Raw genomic sequence first — 20,620 nt, forward strand, 5'->3', positions numbered from 1 at the left:
TATCAATAAATGAATGGATTAGAAATACAGCTAATTTTGGATCTTACATTTATGATGCTACTCTGATAGGAAAAGGAATATCTAAAAGTTTTAGGTAAATTAAAAGTGTCAGATGTTTTAATTGTAGTAATCGAGGTCATTTTAAAAAGGGTTGTAGCCGGCGGTGGTGGCGCACGCCTTTAATCCCAGCACTTGGGAGGCAGAGGCAGGCGGATCTCTGTGAGTTCGAAACCAGCCTGGTCTACAAGAGCTAGTTCCAGGACAGGCTCCAAAACCACAGAGAAACCCTGTCTCGAAAAACCAAAAAAAAAAAAAAAAAAAAAAAAATAAAAAAAAATAAAAAATAAAAAGGGTTGTAGGCAAGGCATTCCTAGAAACCGTATTTTTTCCAAGAGAAATTACATACTGGAGTATACAACCTTCTGGCGTATGCAGAAGGTGTGGCAAATGTTGGTAATGTACTAATGAAATGCAGATCAACCCTGGGTCTGGAAAAGCCTGAGATAAAACCGGACTCTCTGAACATAGCGGACAATGAGGACTACTGAGAACTCAAGAACAATGGCAATGGGTTTCTGATCCTACTGCACGCACTGGCTTTGTGGGAGCCTAGGCAGTTTGGATGCTCAACTTACTAGATCTGGATGCAGGTGGGGGTTCCTTGGACTTCCCACAGGACAGGGAACCCTGATTGCTTTTCGGGCTGGGGGGGGGGACTTAATTGGGGAGGGGGAGGGAAATGGTAGGCGGTGGCGGGGAAGAGACAGAAATATTTAATAAATAAATTAATTAAAATAAAAAAAAGAAACCCTTTGCCATAAGGAAACACCCTAGGGGGCCTCCTTAAGGCTCTGATATCAAATTTGATTCAGTTATTCCCTGTCAGTATTAGAGAGAGTCATTCACAGAGTAATTAAAAGATTAATTGCCTGTTTTTAAAAACCATACTGCTCCGGATGACAGAACAACTTCAGTAGATTGAAAAACACTTAGGAGCAACCAGAAAGCATCTGAAAATAATGAAATGGTGGGCAAATTGGCATCACGTTTAATTAAGACTAGAATATTAAAAATTTCCAGGGAACAAATTCAGAATAAATCAAAAACAGTGATAGATAACATATTTGAAAAGCTTGAAATTTTATACATAACACTAAAAATTAAGGAGAATTGGAGACCCAAACAAAACCAGGACAACTCTATGGGAATAGCTATTATAGGGAATCTCCATAGCTACGTGATGGTTCACAACTTTAAACTCAGCACTTGGGAGACACACACCTTTAAGGGCAACACTGAGGAGGCAGAGGCAAGCACATAAAAATTACAGTAATTTAAATTCATAAAACATTTGCAAAAGGCAGGCTAACAATTGAAGTGCATGTCCTTTGTGATCTTAAAATAAAAACACTTAAACCTTAAATTTATATATAAAGAGAAAGGGGAATATAAGTATATTTATCCACACATGCTAAAGTATATTTCATTTCAAAATCTTTTTTATTGAGGTATACATTTTTCTCCGTTCCTCTCCCTCCCTGCCTCTCCCCTCCCCTTTAACCCTCTACCATGGTCCCCATGCTCCCAATTTACTCGAGATTTGTCTTTTTTTACTTTGCATGTAGAATAGACTCATGTATGTCTCTCTTAGGGTCCTCAATGTTATCTAGGTTCTCTGGGATTGTGATTTGTAGGCTGGTTTTCTTTGCTTTATGTTTAAAAACCACTTACAAGTGAGTACATATATTTGTCTTTATGGGTCTGTGTTACCTCATTCAATATGATGTTTTCTAGATCCATTCATTTGTCTGTAAATTTCAAGATGTCATAATTTTTTATGCTGTGTAGTACTCCATTGTATAAATGTACCACATTTTTCTTATCCATTCTTCGGTTGAGGGGCATTTAGGTTGTTTTCAGGTTCTGGCTATGACAAACAATGCTGCTATGAACATAGTTGAGCACATGTCCTTGTGGCACGATTGAACATCCTTTGTCTATATACCCAAAAGTGGTATTGCTGAGTCTTGAGAAAGAGTTCTTATCTCCAAAATATACAAAGAACTCAAGAAATTGGTCATCAAAAGAACAAATATTCCAATAAAAAAAATGGAGTACAGACCTAAAGAGAGAACTCTCAACAGAGGAATCTAAAATGACTGAAAGACACTTAAAAAAAATGCTCAACATCCTTAGACATCAGAGAAAGCAAAAACCAAAACAACTCTGAGATTCAATCTTACACCTGTCAGAATGGCCAAGATCAAAAACTCTGATAATAACTTATGTTGGAGAGGTTGTGTGGTAAAGGGAAGACTCCTCCATTGCTGGTGGGAGTACAAATTGATACAGCCCCTTTGGATATCTGTATGACAATTTATCAGAAAATTAGGAAACAACCTTCCTCCTTTCAAAATTTAAAGAAAAACAATTAATTGAAAGAGACTACCTTTCTGTTGTCAAAATAAAATTGCCCCAGGAAAGATATAACCTGCCAAAAAGGAAACCCCACTATATGCCCCCAGAGTTAGGATCATGACAAGGTTTTGATTTTATCTTTCCAGAGGAATAAAGGCATTCAACTAAGGAATACAAAAAACATTTGATGAGTGAAACATCTGAAAAAATAAAGTATGAACCATCAAGAGAAACTGTTCCAAGAAAAAAAGCAAATTGGCCAATGGTATTGCCTGTCTCCAGCTGACCTGCCTGAAAGCCCCACTCGGATTCCCAGAACATTCATCCTACTTCTGCCACCAGGTTCTGTGCAAAAAGTGGACACCTTTGGGTTGACTGCTGTTTTCTACCTAGCCATGATTGCAATTAAGTTGACAATACCACCCAAAGATCAGCTTCAGAGTACAAACCACTCAGGATATTCAAATTGCTGAGTTCATATGAGACTGATACAAATATTTTACAGAAATTTGAATTCATAAATACTTATTTGTAACTCTAACAAATACAACAAAGTTGGACATTGTGGAAAGGTTGACAGAAATACCTTCATTATTGTAAAAAGTTTTACTGCATTGGAGTTAAAACTTTCCCTTTTTATGTAAACGGGGGGAAATTTTGCAGGATATTTGATCATACTGTGAAAGCAAAAATTATGTTATTACTGGCAATGCCTGTTTCTAGTTATGTTGTGGTTCACCCCTGGCATGACACTTTAACCCAAGAGTTTTCTGCTTATTGTAAACAGAATTAAATAAAAACAGCATTCCATAGGTCAATAGGTGGAGCAAGCAACCAGCTGATGATAGGAAGTAACTATGGACAGTAAGAGGGCGTCAGAAAGATGGTTAGAGAGATGTAGAGGAAAGAGCAGAGAGGGACGATCAGTTTGGTGGTCTTTTTGATTTGAGACAGCATAGGAGAATGTGCTTTTTCTCAGGTATCAACTGAGAAGGAAGCAGCTGGATGCATTCTCTGCCTCTCTGAGCTACCAGGCTTTTACCCCAGAATTTGACTCTCTAGTCTTTATTGATAAAATAAATAGAGACTTAGTTTTAAAAAAAAAACCACACACACACACACACACAAGACTGAACGTTTTATACAGTTTTGGGTCCCTTGTCCTGTATCTTGCTTTATACACTGTGATAGAATATTTTAAACTATAAGACATTGGCAGCTATAATAAGCAAGGAGTCAAAATCTGCTTGTGAAATGCAGTCTCTCAAGTCAAAGTGTATTCTAAAATAGCATGTTTTACATGGCACAGAGTAACTTAGAAGGGTTCCACTTGACCTGAACACACAAAGTACAGTAATATTTAATGAAACACAGAAATATTGGTATCTCAATCTGAGCTCTGAAGGCACAGGGTCTCAGGACCAAGTTCTATGTTACCATAATGAACTAGAAATTTTGGGAGTGACTGTGGTATCTACTGAAAATTTTTATCTATAAAGCATGTTCCTTATTTTCTGAAAGTTTGCTGAAAATGCAGAAGAAAGAAAGGAAGAAAGAAAGGAAGGAAGGAAGGAAGGAAGAACAGGTTCATTCCCCTTCAAGAATGACACCACAGACTCGTTAATGAACTTTTTAAGGATAATTTCTCTCTTGCTTTTGCAGTTCCAATACCCTTCACCTCCTCATTTCTTCCCGGCATTTGTTCTACAAGGCCTGTGATAATAAAGCTGGGTGTTTTCCAAATGGGATCTCCAGCTATGGATCCTCTTCCTTTTTCCTCCAAAGAAACTTAGACACAGGCATGCTGCAACAAAAATTTAAAATAAATAAGGAGCTATGACATCTCCAGAGACAGAGAAAGGCACGTGCAATGCCCTGAGTTTGAAAAAAGTATGTCTGATTACATAGCTGGACTACATGAACCATTGGGATGTCCCGGATATGACAGACCTGAGGTGAGGTCTAGCCTGGTAAAGACTGATTCCTCTGAAAAGAGGCATCTCAGTCACAACAGAAAACTCCAGAGCTCTACTCCTACGGTCCATCCTTTGTCCTCTTGTGTTCACTTAAACTGAATGATCCAAATTTTGTGTGAAGAATCAAAGAAGAAACATGAGGAACATTTGTGTGAAGCACCGCGTGGGTTATGTGAATTCAAGAAGATGTTTAAATTTGCAAGCTTCTGTTTCTCTCCTCTAAAATGTGGTGTGTGAGCAGAAATTTCACAATCTCATGAATGAAGAAGATTCGGATGTATGAAATGTTGCCCCTGTAATACATTTGAGGACACAGGACTCAATAAGGAGTGAAACAAAGGTTGATGCATTCCTACTATACCTGTCTCCTGAAGTTTATGAGGAACCATAAGAAACTATGTCTATTCAGCTCAGACTCGGAGGGTACCAATAGGTCACAGAAAATGGATACAGGTTGATGAACCAATAAATTTCTTGGTGGTACTTACAAGACCATGTATGTTCCAAGGACAGCTTCTCAGCAACAAATTTCCTACTGATTCTCAGGCAGCTGAACAAATGAACAGTCTCCTTCCCTTCCCACCACCTAGTAATTGTCTACCATCCATGTAACCTTTGCAAGGGGCCTTATCAACATCATGAACCTTTCTTATCTCTCCATGAGGCAATGTCAGTAGGTTCCATGCTTCAAAGATATCAAGCAGGTGATCACAGCTGCTCTGTCTTGTCACTGAAATGGTTTTGTCATTTTGGAAGAAAATGCTACACAGCATCACCACCTCACTCCAAATAATGTAGTTACTCTCTACATTATTTAGATTCCTTGAGATAAAATGTTTAATAAAACTTTTGTTCTCAATATTGTTTGTTATATTTATTATTTGTTATTATTGTATATAATTGTATTTGGTTTAATTCTGTCTTATTTAGACAAAAGGGGGAGATGTAGGGATAAGCCCAGCCCATTAGGGGGCATGTTCGCCTCAGGCTAATATTTACATATAAATCTGGTGAGCATAAGCCCCACCTGGTCTCTTTTTTTGTATTTCCTGCTCTTCGCTGGATCGCTGGTGTTGTAAGATATCCCTTCATTAAAATTTACTGTTTCATATTAAACTAGCCTGGTTATTACGCCGCCGAAGCTTGGCATTCTGAAGTCTGAATAGTACATGGAACCATTTTACCCAATGAAGGAGATTCACATCCCTGTTCTAAAGAGATTGGAGGGGCACCTGAAGAAATGGCTGTACTTGGAGAGATGGCTCAGCATTTAAGGGCACCTGTTCTTGACAACCTGGGTTCAATTCCCAGCACCCATACAGCAGCTCACAAGTGTTCTTAACTCCAATTTGAGCAGACCTCTTCTGAACTCAGAGGGCATCAGATACACATATGGTACACAGATATGTGTGCCAGAAAGACACTCATATACATAAAAAATCTAATAGAATTTTAAAAGAGAGAGAGAGATGTAAATGAGCTGTCATTTGTTGTATTGATCTTAACTATCCTGAAAGGTATAAGAAGGAATCTCAAAGTAGTTCTGATTTGCATTTCACTGATGGCTAAAGTTGCTGAACAATTCTTTAGGCCTTTCTTAGCCATTTGAGTGCTCTCCATTGAGACATCTGTTTAGATATGCACCTCATTTTTTAATTGAGTTATTTGGTTTGGGGGATTTTTTAAATTATTTTTTTCATTTTGCATACCAACCCTAGTTTCCTCTTCCTCTCCTCCTTCCTTCTCATCCCACTGCCCCCATCCACTCCTCAGATGGTGTAAGGTCTCCCTTGGGGAATCAACAAAGTCTAGCATACCAAGATGAGGCAGGACCAAGCCTGTCTCTCTGCATCAAGGCTCAGCAAAGTATCTATCAGGTTTCTTGAGTTATTTATGTATTTTGGATATTAGCCCTCTTTCAGATGGCAGTTGGTAAAAATGTCTTCCCCTCCTGTGAACTGAAATTCATAGTAGTTTCTTATTTGGTAAAATTATATTGCTTTCCTAACACCCATATATACTCACACAGAAGCCAAATAATAAGAATCATTTCCTCTACTTGGTAAGGGTAGATGGAACTGGACCTTGAAATCAACAATCATGACATTATATTCAATTTTTGTTATTATTTATCAATAATTTATTATATATAGATACAGTGGTGAATATGAGAAGTTGCAGGGTCTTTCCTTTCAGAATATATATTTGAGTCTTCATGGTATTGGGAAAAAGGACTACAAACACACAAATTAACATTAATGCTCTCAACTTGAGAACGATTATGAAAACAAGATTTTAAAAACCCGTACAGCTCTAAATAAACACCTTTCCTCACCTTCATAACTGTACAGTACAGTTCATGGGGAGGGGATTGCTTGAGAATCTTCCCAGTAGTGACCTCTCTCTGCTATGTGACAGCTGCTGCAGTCTGAGAAATCTGGCCATCCCTCCCCCCCACACACACACACAATCTCTCTCCTCTGATAAGATGCTGCTTAAAGGTGAGACCAGCAGCCTGACGTGTGGTGCACACCTTTAATTCCAGCACTGGGAAGGCAAAAGGCAGGTGGATCTCTGTGAGTTTGAGGGGAAGCTGGCCAACATTGTAGTTTCAGGGCAACCATCACCAGTTAGTGAAGCCCTGTCTCAAAATAATAAGTAAGTAAGTAAGTAAATAGAAATGTTGGATCCCTTGCTGAAACAGCCTTTCTCTCCTCATAGCTCTCATGAATGACCAAATTGCTCTTCTTTCTCTGTGTAAGGGGCCAGAGGCATGGAACATCCACCACTTTTTAATTATTTTGCCTCCTGACGTAGAACCTCCAAGCTTATCAGAACCTTTAAGAATGGACTGCTCTTTGTTGGAGGGTACTGACTGCTCTCTTAAGACCCAGGCCCAGAAAGACTATTATCACATGTACTCACTCATAATTGGCTTTTAGACATAAAGCAAAGAAAAGTCAGTCTAAATTCACAATCCCAGAGAACCTAGACAACAGTGAGGACCCTAAGGGAGACAGACATACATGGATCTGATCTACATGGGAAAAAGACAAGATCTCCTGAGTAAACTGGGAGCATGGGGACCATGGGAGAGGGTTGAAGGGAAGGGGTGAGGAAGGGAGGGGAGCAGGAAAAAAAATGTAGAGCTCAATAAAACTAATAATAATCATCATAATAAAAAGAATGGACTCTCTTTGCTGGTGGGTACTGACTGCTCTCTTCAGAACCTTGCCAGGCTGTCGGTGACACAGATAATTCTACAAAACTCTCACAGGCTGAACAGTTAGTGTCAGGGACTCTCCCAAAGCTGCCACCTTTCCTCTAGGTGCCTAACATCTAACACACACACACACACACACACACACACACACACACCATTTTGTTTTAAAATTTATGTTTTGTTTTAAAGAGAAAGCCCATGAAGTTCAGGTGGGGAGGTAGGTGAAATCAGGAAGGAGTTGGGGGAGGAAAAAGCATATGATTAAAATATATTGTCTGGAATTCTCAAATAAGCTAAAATAGTTTAAATGTGTGAAAAGTATGTATAAAAAAGACCGAAGGAAGAAAAGAGGGGGCGGAGAGCTCAGTGATAGAGGCCCCGGGCATACTGTCAGGGGTGCTGTCTATAGGAGTCTTCCTCTCAGGAAGGTTGCCAGCTCTGGGGAAAGCTCCTTTATAAACCAGGAGTCTGCTGGGATGTAAATCACTATTCCCAGAGCCACACAAAGGCTTCAGAAAAACAAATTTCTGAAATAGCAACCACTCTTAGGCAACCCTTTTAAATTCCATTGGGGACCAGTGCTGGGAATACAGTGCCTGGCACCTAGGGGTGGAGGTTGAGTACCTGCAGGTAAGCAGGACTTGGGAGATGGGGCAAAGGAAAGAGAGCCAAGGCAAGGATTAGGAGGGCGTGGACTGCGTAAAAGCGCAGAGTGTCAGAGGCCTCTGTGGAAGCCTGCAGCATTAACCAGGACTGATGAACAGGGTACTGGCTCCCAGGCAAAACAGAGAGATGGGGCGGGGCCAGTGGAGAGGGCAGGAACAACGCACAGGGCAGGGTTCTGGTAGGACTGAGAGGGCGTGGTTTGCAAGAAGCAGGGTGGAACTTAGCAGAGGGACTGTCTCTGCCTTCAGCACCAGGCAGAGACCCAGGGAACCGGCCCCAGCTCTTGTCATGTTTGTCACTGAGGGCTCCCTGGTGGCCGCCATCTGGGCAGCGCTCCATCCTAGGACTCTGCTGCTGGCTGCTGTCACTTTCCTGCTCCTGACCAACTTCCTAATAAACAGGCGCCCCAAGAACTGCCCTCCAGGGCCCTGGCGCCTGCCCTTTGAGGGAAACTTGCTCCAGTTGGATTTGGAACAGTCGCATCTGGCAGTTCAGCAGGTGAGAAAGAGTGAGGGTGTCTGGCTGTGCCAAGACCCAATCCGGAGCTGCAGGAACAGGGATCCGGGCACTGGGGGCGGGAGGATCTGGCTGTAGGCTGATATTGGTTGCAGACTAACCCAGCCAGTAGAACTAGTTTCTAATCTGTGCCCTCACTTATGACACATGATGCTTTGTTGCCAAAATTTTGCTTTTAATATCTTTCTATAAAAGATCTCCGTTGTTACCCCATTATGATCTGACAAACACACTATGTATAATTTCATTTCTCTTAAGTATGTTAAAGTAGATGGATGATAGAATAGCTCACCTTGATAAATAAACAGATTAAGGGTTTCTTGTGCCCATTAGGAACACACACACACACACACACACACACACACACACAAAATCTCACTGCCCAATCTTTTAAGAATTCAGGCTAATAACCTTCTTATTTACTCCTTATGGGAAAGTTAATTCATTTTCTCTCTGAGTGACACTGTTTTGTTCTTTCTTAAATCTAAGAACTTTGATATAGTGGAATCTTTCCCAGGCTGCTCTTCATTGCTCGGTGTCTAGTCTCACTAACCCTTGGAATGAAATTTCTTTTTCTTCTAAACATTCCCTCTCCTGATCTTTCTTTCTTTATACTACATTTACAGATCTCATTACTACTATTGATGTCCTGTCCTATTGCTTTCCTTAAATATTTTATCTCGTATTTTAATCCATTGTTCTAGTTTTTTCTATTATTAGTCCCAGTTTTAATCCTGTTTTAGCCTTTGGGACTAGCTTATATTTAAAAATTATGTATATGAATAATTTACTCTCATGTATGTCTGTACATTGCATATGTGCCTGGTGCCCACGGAGGCCAGAAGAGGTGTTTGATCCCCTGGAATGGGAGCCACAGGCCATTGTAAGCAGTCATGTAGGTGCTGGGAATAGAACCCAGATCATCTGGAAGAGCAACGTTCCTCCCCACTGATCCATCACTCCAGCCATGCTCTATCTTTCTATACTCTTTTAAAATTATTTTTTATTGACTTAATGTTCCATAATGAAAAACATGCCCTGTCTTATGACTTATCCTAAAACATCACTTCAGTCATGTAATCCACATGAAATAATTGAAGACAGAACTGACACATTTGAGAATCATAAGGCTAGAAATTCAGAGGCCGATTGACTTGCTGATCTTCACTTGGTTGATACCAATATAAAACTTATTACTATAATTCTACTAAAATTATACATAATCAAAGAGCTGATAAAAATGGATAAAGGCACCAGGCAGTGGTGGCACACACCTTTAAACCCAGCACTCAGAAGGCAGATCTCTGTGAGTTTGAGGCCGGTCTAATCTACAGAACCAGAACTAGTTCCAGGATAACTAGAGCTGTTACACAGAGAAACCCTGTCTCAAAAATCCAAAAAAGAAAGAAAAAAGAAAGGAAAAGAAAAATGGAAAAAGTTATTTACCTCAGAACGTAGCCTCTGGATCCTTCTCAAGTTCAAGTTCAGCTACAAAATTTAGGTGGTACACACTGCCAGAGAGAAGTAATTTAGCTTAAACCAAATTTTCAGTTGTTTCCAGAACTCCTTTATTGGGAATTCAAAATGAAATTAGAAATTTACTGGATAGCCATGCATCCAATACTGATAGCTCTTAAAGTAAAATACATTCACTTATTGGTTCTGCGCTTATGACCAAGATAGGGCAGACTAATTGAGGCTGAATGAAATCATTAAGGCTTGTGGATAAATAACAAAGGGATGACAGAGTCTAGGCTGTCTTCAATGTGGGTGCAAGATTCTCAGATGAGCCCAAATCATGACATATGTTTTGACACTGTTTCCACGGGTTCAGCTCTTGCTCTCAAAGTTAAGGTTAGGGTGACAGTGCATAGAGATGGAGCAGAAGACCACAGATAACCTGAAGGAATTGAACCCTTCTGTTTGACACTACTGTTGCAGCTAGACAAGAGTTAGAGCTTGGCTCTACATAATTTGAACTCTTGAGAACACAGGTGGAAGGAGCTTTGATATTGATCTCATAGCATCATCCAAAACGATGTTTTCTACATTAGGCCTGTGATAGGAACTCTCCTTCTCTCCTAAACAACCTCCTTGTTATCGTGGCTGCTCCTTAAGCTACCTTCCACTAAACTCTAAGGCTCTACATTAACGTGTTTGCCTACAATCCGATATATGAGATTACTCCACCTACAATTTATTTGCCTTTTCAGAGTGGTGAAGAAAATCCTAGCTACAGTCGAACAGTTATCCATAACTAAGTAAAGCACAAAGCATACTGAATCCCCACTCAGTTTGTGTGGCTGTCTGGGATCAGTAGGCTCTTGTCCTGACTCTCACCATGCATTTGTGTCTGCAAACCTTTGAACACAAAGCTCATTCATTTGTCGGAGATGCAGTGGGTGGCTGGGTGCCTGGAACTAAACAATGCTTCTCGTAGTGGAACTCTCACTATACCCCACAGAACTCTTTGAATAGGGAATTTTTTTACTCTTTCATAACTGGGAGGTCTGAGACTTGGAAGAGAGCACTTGTCCCAGGAACCCAGTCAATTAACCATAAAACCTACATGCTTCCATCACTCCAGATTTGCAGAGATGCCTCCACTCCTTTATTGCATTTTTCATATCTACTAATGATTAAACCGAGAATATTCCCTTTCCTACACTGATACTGTAATTTTCATTCAGACTTCCATGCTTCCTACAACAGACTTTTACATAGACAACTTGAACTCTCTGAGGAGCAAAGACTTGAATTTCCTGCCTTCACTAGATTCCGGGTTAGAGCCCTTGCTTTTTAAAAACACTTCCAGAGAAAAAATGATGCTCACTCAGTGCATATTGGTGAATGCATGAATGAAAGTATAAGAAGACATTTCAGACTCTGAAGTGAATTGGAGTTTGGTGAAGTGAAGATAAAGAAAAAAGTGCTAAACATTCCTTTTATATCAAGGTACCTTTTCCACACACAGGTGCATGGGCTGCCCTCAGTGTTAGTCTCATTATTTTACACACGTACATCTCGTGTCTAGTAGCTGTGTGAAGATGGCATTATCCTCTAATTAAAAGACATTTGGTTTTCTAAAAAGTCCAAGCAAGCTGTAAAAAAACATGGACAGACCTTTCTCAGGCCTTGTCAGGTCACAAGAGTCTTTTACTTTTTTAAAAATAAATTCTGTTTTTATTTTTTTAAAAAAAGAAAACAAACCATCTTTTTCCATTATACATACAAATTTAGGTTCCCAATCCCTCCCTCCTCCCATTCCCTCCACTAGCCTCCCAACCCACCGCCCACTCCTCAGAGAGGGTAGGGCACATTGCTTTGGGGAAGATCCAAGATCCTTCCTACTATATCAAGGTTGAGCAAGGTATCCATCCCAAAGAGAATAGGTTCCCAGTCAGTGTACACGTAGTAGGAATAAATCCTGGTGCCACTGCCAGTGGCCCCTCAGTCTGCCCCAGTCATGCAACTGTCAATCCCATTTAGAGGGACTAATTTAGTCCTATGATTCTGCCATCCCTGTCCAGCTGGTGTTCCTGGTAGCTATCTGGTTAGCTCAGGTAGACTGTTTCAGTGGGTGTATCCACTATGATCTTGGCCTCTTTGCTCATATTCTTATTCCTCCCACTCTTCAACTGGACTTTGGCAGCTCAGCCCAGTGCCCTACTGTGGGTCTCTGCTTCTGTTTATATCAGTTTATGGATTAAGGTTCTATAGTGATATTTAAGATATTCACCAGTCTGATTACAGGGCAAGGCCAGTTAGGGAGCCCTCTCATCTGTGGCTTAGGGTCTTGGCTGGGGTCATTATTGTGGATTCCTGGGAACTTCTCTAGGGTTAGGTTTCTTGCTAACTCCATAATGGATCCTTCAGTATTACATATCTCTTTCCTTGCTCTCATCTCTGTCTTTCCTCCGACTCAACTATCCCATTCCCTCAAGTTCCTCTTGTCCCTCCCCTTCTCCCACCCTTTTCCCTTTCCACCCTCCCTTCTTCCCATCACACCTATGTTCCCAGTTTTGTCAGGTGATCTTGTCTATTTTGACTTTCCAGGTGGATAAAATATATATTAGAGTTCACCTTGTTACTTAGCTTCTCTAGGATCATGAACTATAGGCTCAGCATCCTTTGTTTATAGCTAGCATTCACTTATGAGTGAGTACATACCATATTCACCTTTTTGAGTATTCATCACTCAGGATGGTATTTTCTAGTTCCATCCAATTGCATGCAAAATTCAAGATGTCCTCCAGTTATATCTAGGCTGATCAAAGTATACATCCAAGGAGAATGGGTTCCCAAAATATCCTGTAGAAGCAATAGGGATAAATCCTGGTGCCACTGCCAGTGTCCCCTCAGTTTGCCCCAGCCATACAACTGTCACCCACATTCAGAAGGTCTAGTTTGGTGCTGTGCTGGTTCCGTCCTGTCCAGCTGGAGTTGGTAAGCTTCCATTGTCTCGGGTAAACTGTTTCAGTGGGTGTCTACATCATGGACTTGACTTCTTTACTCATATTCTTTCTTTTTCCACTCTTCAACTGAACATTTGAAACTCAGCCCAGTGCTCTGCTGTGGGTCTCTGCCTCTGCTTCCATCAGGTGCTGGATGAAGGTTCTATGGTGACATTTAAGATATTCATCGATTTGACTACAGGACAAGGCCAGTTCAGGAACTCTCTCCTTCATTGCTTAGGATCTTAGCTGTGGTCATTTCTGGGAATTTCTCTAGCGTCAGGTTTCTTGCTAGTCAATCAAAAATATCTCTTTCCTTGTTCTCATCTCTGTCCTTCCTTCATTTCAACTATCCCATTCTCTCTAGTTCTCTTCCTCCCTTTCCCTTTCCCCTTCTTTCCCCTTTCTGCCCTCCCTTTCCCCCTACCCCCATGCTCCCAATTTTGTCAGGTGATTTTGTCTATTTCAAATTTCCAGGGGGCTCTATATATGTTTTTCTTGTGGTTCATCTTGTTACTTAGCTTCTCTAGGGTAGTGGACTATAGGCTCATTATCCTTTGCTTTATAGATAGTATCCACTTATGAGTGAGTACATACCATGCTCATCTTTCTGGGTCTGGCTTACCTCACTCTGGAATTTTTTCTAGTTCCATTTACTTGCAAATTTCAAGATGTCGTTGTTTTATTACCTCTGAGTAGTACTCCATTTTGTAAATATACCATAATTTTTTTTATCTATTCTTCAGTTGAGGGGCATCTAGGTTGTTTCTAGGTTCTAGCTATTCCAGATAATGCTGCTGTGAACATGGTTAAATTTTCTTTGGTATGATATCAGCTTTAGGAGATCCCTGGTAGAGTTTTGGGGGTCACTTATGTATACTATCATATCATTGGCAAATAATGAAAATTTGACTTGTTCCTTTCCAATTTGAACCCCCTCATCTCCTTTTGTTGTGTTATTGCTGTACCCAGAATGTCAAGAACTAGGTTGAATAGATATGGAGAGAGTAAACAGCCTTATCTTGTTTCTGATTATAGTGGAATCGCTTTGCATTTTTCCCATTTAATTTGGTGTTGGCTGTTGGCTTGCTGTATGTTGTTTTTATTATTTTTAGATATATTCCCTGTATCACTGAAGTCTCAAATTCCTTTATCATAAATGGGTGCTGTTATTTTGTCAAATGCTTGTTCAGCATCTAATGAGATGATTATGTGCTTTTTCCTTTCAGTTTATTTATATGGTGGGTTACAACGATACATTTTCATATGGTGAACCATCCCTGCATCTCTGGGATGAAGCCAAATCGATCATGGGTGATGATTTATTTTTGCATTTTTGTTTATGAGTTGGATTGTTCTGTAGTTCTCTTTCTTGGTTGAGTCTTTGTGTGGTTTTGATATCAGGGTAACTGCAGCCTCATGAAAAGAGTTTGGCAATGTCCCTTCTCTTTATATTATAAGGAACTCTTTGAGGAGTATAGATATTAGGTCTCCTTTGATGTTCTAGTAGAATTATGCACTGAAACCATCTTGGTCCTGGGCTTTTGTTTATGAGGCTTTTGATGACAACTTCTATTTCCTTGCAATTTATAGGTCTATTTAAATTATTCACCTGACCTTGATTTAATTTTGGTATGTGGTACCTCTCCATAAAATTGTCTATTTCTTTTACATTTTCTAATTTTGTGAAGGTATTTATAGTATAACCTAATGATTCTCTGGATCTCCTCAGTGTCTGTTGATACATCCCCCCTTTCATATCTGATTTTGTTAATTTGGATGTTCTCTCTCTGCCTTTTGAATAGTTTGGATAAGTGTTTGTCTATCTTGTTGATTTTAACAAAGAACCAGCTCTTTTTTTCATTGATTCTTTGTATTGTTTTCTTTGTTTCTATCTTATTGATTTCAGCCCTCAATTTGATTATTTCCTGTTGTTTACTCCTCCCTGGTGAGTCTGCTTCTTTTTGTTCCAGAGCTTTCAGATGTGCTGTTGAGTCACTACTGTGAGATTTCTCCACTTTCTTTATGTAGGAACTTCATGCTTTGATCTTTCCTTTTAGGACTGCATTCATAATGTTCCATTCTCCTTCATTTTGTTCAATTCTAGGAAGTCTTTAAATTCTTCCTTTATTTCTTCTTTGACCCAAGGATGGTTCAGCTGAACACTGTTCAATTTCCATGAGTTTGTAGGCTTTCTGTAATTAGTGTTATTGTTAAATATTAAATTTAAACCGTGATGATTCAATAACAAGGTGTTATTCCTACTTTTTTGTATCTGTTGAGGTTTGCTTTGTTACTGAATATGTGGGAAATTTTAGAGAAGGTTCCATGAAGTTCTGAGAAGAAAGTATATTACTTGTGTTTGGGCAGAATATTCTGTAGATGTCTATTAAGTTCATTTGAGTCATGACATCTGTTAGTTCTTTCTCTGTTAAGTTTCTGTCCAGTTGACCTGTCCATTGTGGAGAGTGGAGTGTTGAAATCTCCTACTATTAGTGTGTGAGGTTTGACATGTGATTTAAGCTTTAGTAATGTTTGTTTTACATATGTGGGTGCTCTTGTATTTGGATCACAGATGTTCAGGATTGAGACTTCATCTTGATGGATTATTTCTGTTATGAGAGTAAAGTGTCCTTCTCCATCTCTTCTGATTGATTTTAGTTTGAAGTCTATTTTGTTAGATATTAGGATAGCTACACCTGCTTGTTTTTTAGGTCCATTAGATTGGAAAAATCATTTCCCAACCATTTATTCTGAGGTAATGTCTGTCTTTGTGGTTGAGGTGTGATTCCTGTACACAGCAGAATAACGAATCATGCTTTTATATCCATTCTCTTAGCTTGTATTTTGTATAGATGAATTGAGTCCATTGATATTAAGAGATATTAATTACCAGTGATTGTTACTTCCTGTTGTTTTTTGATGGTAGTATTTCTGCGTTTCCCTTTTGGGGTTTGCTGGTATGATGGTATGTGTTGCCTGTGTTTTTTGTGTGCAATTAGCTTCCTTGAGTTGGAGTTTTCCTTCTAGTACTTTCTGTAAGGCTGGATTTGTGAGTAGGTATTGTTTAAATCTGGTTTTGTCATGGAATATCTTGTTTTCTCTGTCAATGTTAATTGAAAGCTTTGCTGGGTATAGTAATCTGTGCTGGCATCCATGGTCTCTTAGTGTCTGCAGCACATCTGTCCAGGACCTTCTGACTTACATGGTTTCCTTTGAGAAGTCAGGTGTAATTCTGATAGGCCTGACTTTATATGTTATTTAAGATTTTTCCATTGCAGATCTTTTTTTTTTTTTTGGTTTTTCGAGACAGGGTTTCTCTGTGGCTTTGGAGCCTGTCCTGGAACTAGCTCTTGTAGACCAGGCTGGTCTCGAACTCACAGAGATCCGCCTGCCTCTGTCTCCCAAGTGCTGGGATTAAAGGTGTGCGCCACCACCGCCCGGCTCCTTTGCAGATCTTAATATTCTTTCTTTATTCTGTATGTTTTTCATTTTGATTATTATATGGTGAAGGGACTAGGTTTTTTTTTTTGTCTAGTCTATTTGGTGTTCTGTAAGCATCTTGTACCTTCATAGGGATATCCTTCTTTAGGTTAGGAACGATTTTTTTCTGTGATTTTGTTGAATATATTTTCTGTACCTTGAGTTGGAGTTATTCTCCTTCTTCTATCCCCATTATTCTAAGGGTTGTTTTTTCATGGTGTCCAAGATTTCCTGGATGTTTTGTATTAAGAATTTGTTGGATTTAATGTTTTCTTTGACTAATGAATCTATTTCCACTAGAGTATCTTCAACACCCACTATCTCTTGTATTCTGTTTATTATGCTTGCCTCTATAGTTGCTTTTTGTTTACCCAGCTTTTCCATATCCCAAATTCCCTCAGTTTGTGTTTTCTTTATTGCCTCTATATCAGTCTTCAAGTGTTGAATTGTTTGCCTCATCTTTGAGATATATTTTTTTTTGCCTTTTCCTTCATTTCTTTAAGGGAATATTTCATTTCCTCTTTAAAGGTCTCCTTCATCCTCATAAAGTGATTTTTAAAATCTTTTTTTTCTGCTGCTTTTGGGTTAGGATCATCAAGTCTTCCTGTCCTATGACCACTGGGTACCATGTTGCTTTTTAGGTTGTTGAATGAACTCTAGCATTAGTGCCTACTTATCTCTTCCTCCAATTGGTGCAGGCAGTGTCTTTGCCTCTTGATCCAATCCTTGTAGTGGCTGTCTGTGTCTTTAGGAACTGTTATTGATCTGCCCTGCACTGTTGTTCCTTGTGTCTCAGGGAACCACTGAGGTCTCTCTTGGCCTACTCTCTTGACCCGCTCTCTTTGTCTGCTCTCTTGGTTTACTCTCTTGGTCCTCTATGATAATTGCAGCTTGTGTTTCTGGGTTCCACTGGGATAGGGAGGTGGGGGGTGGAGTAGAATTTGTAGCTTACAGGGTCCCATCAATGAGATGGGGATGTTGGTGCAATGTACCTGAAAAAAGCGTGCCTACTGGCTGGCTCGAGAAGCTGAAGCAAGTGATGAAGGGCTCTGGAGTTTTGCCATGGTATAGAGGACCTAGAAAGTGAGGTGTCCCACCAGGTGGGTGGTCTCTCACCTTTTGGTCCTTTCTGTGAATTTGCAGCCTATGTTTCAGAGTTCTACTGAGGTTACAGTGGGAGGGGGAATAGGAGGTTTGGAGACAGAGTCAAGACCTTGCATATTATTTGACACATCCATACTTTTACATTCCTTTTAGTAGTACATTATAAATGCTCATTTAGTTCATAATGTCCTTTATCAATGATTTTAATAGAGTAAATCCCAGTTATAATTGAATTTGAATTTAGTTCAGAGGAGGAGAAAACCTTCTCAGAAACCAAAGAACAGTGCGTCCTTCAATTCACAGTCACATAGAGACCTCTCAACATGAGTCCCATTAGACACACACGTCTGCCATCCCTGACACAGACACACTTGACCATGACTATTGAAATGTTTTTCAGTTTGTGAAGAAGTACGGAGACCTAATTAGCCTGGATTTTGGTAACATCCCTTCAGTGGTCATAACTGGACTACCCTTAATCAAAGAAGCTTTCACTCACATGGAACAAAACTTTTTGAAACGCCCCATTACACCTCTCAGAAAACGTGTCTTTAATGACAATGGTAAGTTTAACTGGCAACACTATTAACTGTAGAGGGTATTTAAAAAAAAACACACATATGAATTTTGATAGAGGATGGGACACATATTAAGAGAGATTCCTGAAAGAGTTTTAGAAAGAGTGGAAAAGGAATATGATCAACCGGTATTGCACATGTATAAATTTTTTTAAAAAGTGCATATAACATTGTTTCTAGTGCAGTATAAGGTGTTTTATGATGTGATGAAGGTGCCTCTATATCTATAATTTTACAACATTCCTATAAACCAAACCCTTCATGAAATGTTATCTTCAAAGTCAGCTAGATGTAGTATATCCTAGATGAAAGCAACCATCAGAGGACTTGGAGAACCCACGTGTCCTGCAGACTAACTCTGGATGCATGGATAGGTAAAGACAGCTCCTTCCACAGCCAGACAGGCTGAGCCCTCACTTCCGTTTTTCCACTCCAGTCCTCTGCCCTAGGAAAATGTGTGTGAGTGAGCTTCCTCCTGCTACTGCTCTTTTTGCTTAAGACTCCTTAAACTACATCACTGAAGCCATGCCACACAGGAATCTCTAGTGTTCCAGACAGTGTGAGAATAGTCTAGCGTGAGTATGCAAAGTGATCATTAAATCAAGTCGTGTGTTGGAAAGTTGAAAACAGACTTCCTCTCTATTAACCTGTAAAAGTTCTGTTTTAGCCATTTCAAATTGCTCCTGGAAAAGACAACCACTAATGGCATGACTTTGGCTACATTGTCTGCTAGGAGAAGCAGAGTCATCGGCCTAATTGATTAATACTGATCAGAAGAGATAAAATCATTCTTCTATAACACATAATTCATCTAACAAGAAAGTCTGAATCACCTAACTATACTGATTAAAATCTTATCATGCTACGATAATAAAGCATTTATCAAAGACATCCAAGTTGTCCTAGGATTCAGGAAAAGCTTTCGAAATAATGGTATTCATCTAATAGTGTAAAAAAAAGTACTCAAAGAGATGGAATATCCTTGAAGGCACAATACAGCGGAGATCTTGAAAAACTGCAAGGATCCAGTGTGGCAAGTATAGTATTTGAAGGATCTATTTAAGTGGACATAAAACTATTGAGGTTGATAAGAAAGAGCCTAGCTCTTGGTTTTCATCATAACAGCAGGAGAAGCTCTTAAATGGTTTTGGTTAGGAGGAAAAGATCAAATACTGCACATTTTGAGGCATATTTAGAATGCCAGGTAGAGAAGAGAAGAATGATAGCAAAGAAATCATCACTGTAATTATAAAAGGAGTTAGAACAGTCGATATGACAAAAATGACAGCAGGTTAGACTGGGATGGTGGCATTAAAGCCATTCGGACTGAAGTCATTCAAGAGAGAAACCATCATGGCATATGTCTTAGCTGCAGGGAAATGGGTTCTCAGGAGACTGCAGGAGCTGTGAGTGATGCATGGAGAACAATGGCAAAAGACAAGGTGACTTGTGGTAGTGACTTCTATTTGGGAACTTCAGACATGGAATAATGACTTCTGTCATACATGTACTGAGTGTAAATTTCTGTAGCTGGCAACATTTATAGTAACATGCATGATTCAGGAGTATTTTTCTCCTGGGACATGTAAAACTACAGTCTGACTGTCAGAAGAAGTTATTTAAATGATAGGGAGTCAGTGGATATTCTGAGACAAACTTTGCTGTAAGAGGGTGTTATTAGAACTTGTCTTTAAAAAACTTCAATGTTTTGAGATTTGATAGTTAAAATAAAACAACAAAAGTCATAGGAAATTTCTGTCAAAGAATTGGGAAGGAAATCTGGAGCTGAATGATCCAGCATAGAAGGGGAAGTTTCAGAAAATAAATGACTGAGTTAATGAAAGAACACACGGAGAAGAAAAACAAAACTTTAAATGTTAAAGAGTTGAACGTTGTTCTGAAAGGTAAGATATAGACAGGAGTGTGGCCTTGTATGTGCGCTGAGACATGGTGGATGCTAACCCCAGCAGCATGTTTCTCCTCTCCCACACCCGTGTGTGTGTGTGTGTGTGTGTGTGTGTGTGTGTGTGTGTGTGTGTGTGAGAGAGAGAGAGAGAGAGAGAGAGAGAGAGAGAAAATACTCATCCTTAACTTCTTGAGTCATTTTGTCATCTTTCAAGTCTGTCTTTGATAGAACCTCTCCTATAGTGTCTTTATTGTTCTATAAGTAATGTGTGCCTTGTCTTATCCATGAGTGCATTC

At 39.6% G+C, this 20,620-nt stretch overlaps 1 protein-coding gene across 3 annotated transcripts in view; it reads left to right on the forward strand.

The window, feature by feature from the left end:
• Positions 1–8,525: 8,525 nt before the first annotated feature.
• The window catches only part of LOC121448239 (cytochrome P450 2J4-like), a 34,726-nt gene continuing 22,631 nt past the window's right edge, over positions 8,526–20,620 (forward strand). For 2 of the 3 annotated variants that reach the window (XM_041652088.1, XM_041652089.1), the window contains exons 1-2: positions 8,526–8,781; positions 18,241–18,403. In XM_041652088.1, coding sequence (XP_041508022.1) covers positions 8,572–8,781; positions 18,241–18,403 — 373 coding nt within the window. In that variant the 5' untranslated portion in view covers positions 8,526–8,571. The remainder of the gene's footprint in view (positions 8,782–18,240; positions 18,404–20,620) is intronic. The other variant, XM_041652090.1, reaches the window with a different exon arrangement.

This window comes from Microtus oregoni, unplaced genomic scaffold, assembly GCF_018167655.1.
Source record: "Microtus oregoni isolate MIOR12 unplaced genomic scaffold, Mior012 000005F_ref0000423, whole genome shotgun sequence".
Taxonomy (NCBI): Eukaryota; Metazoa; Chordata; class Mammalia; order Rodentia; family Cricetidae; genus Microtus; species Microtus oregoni.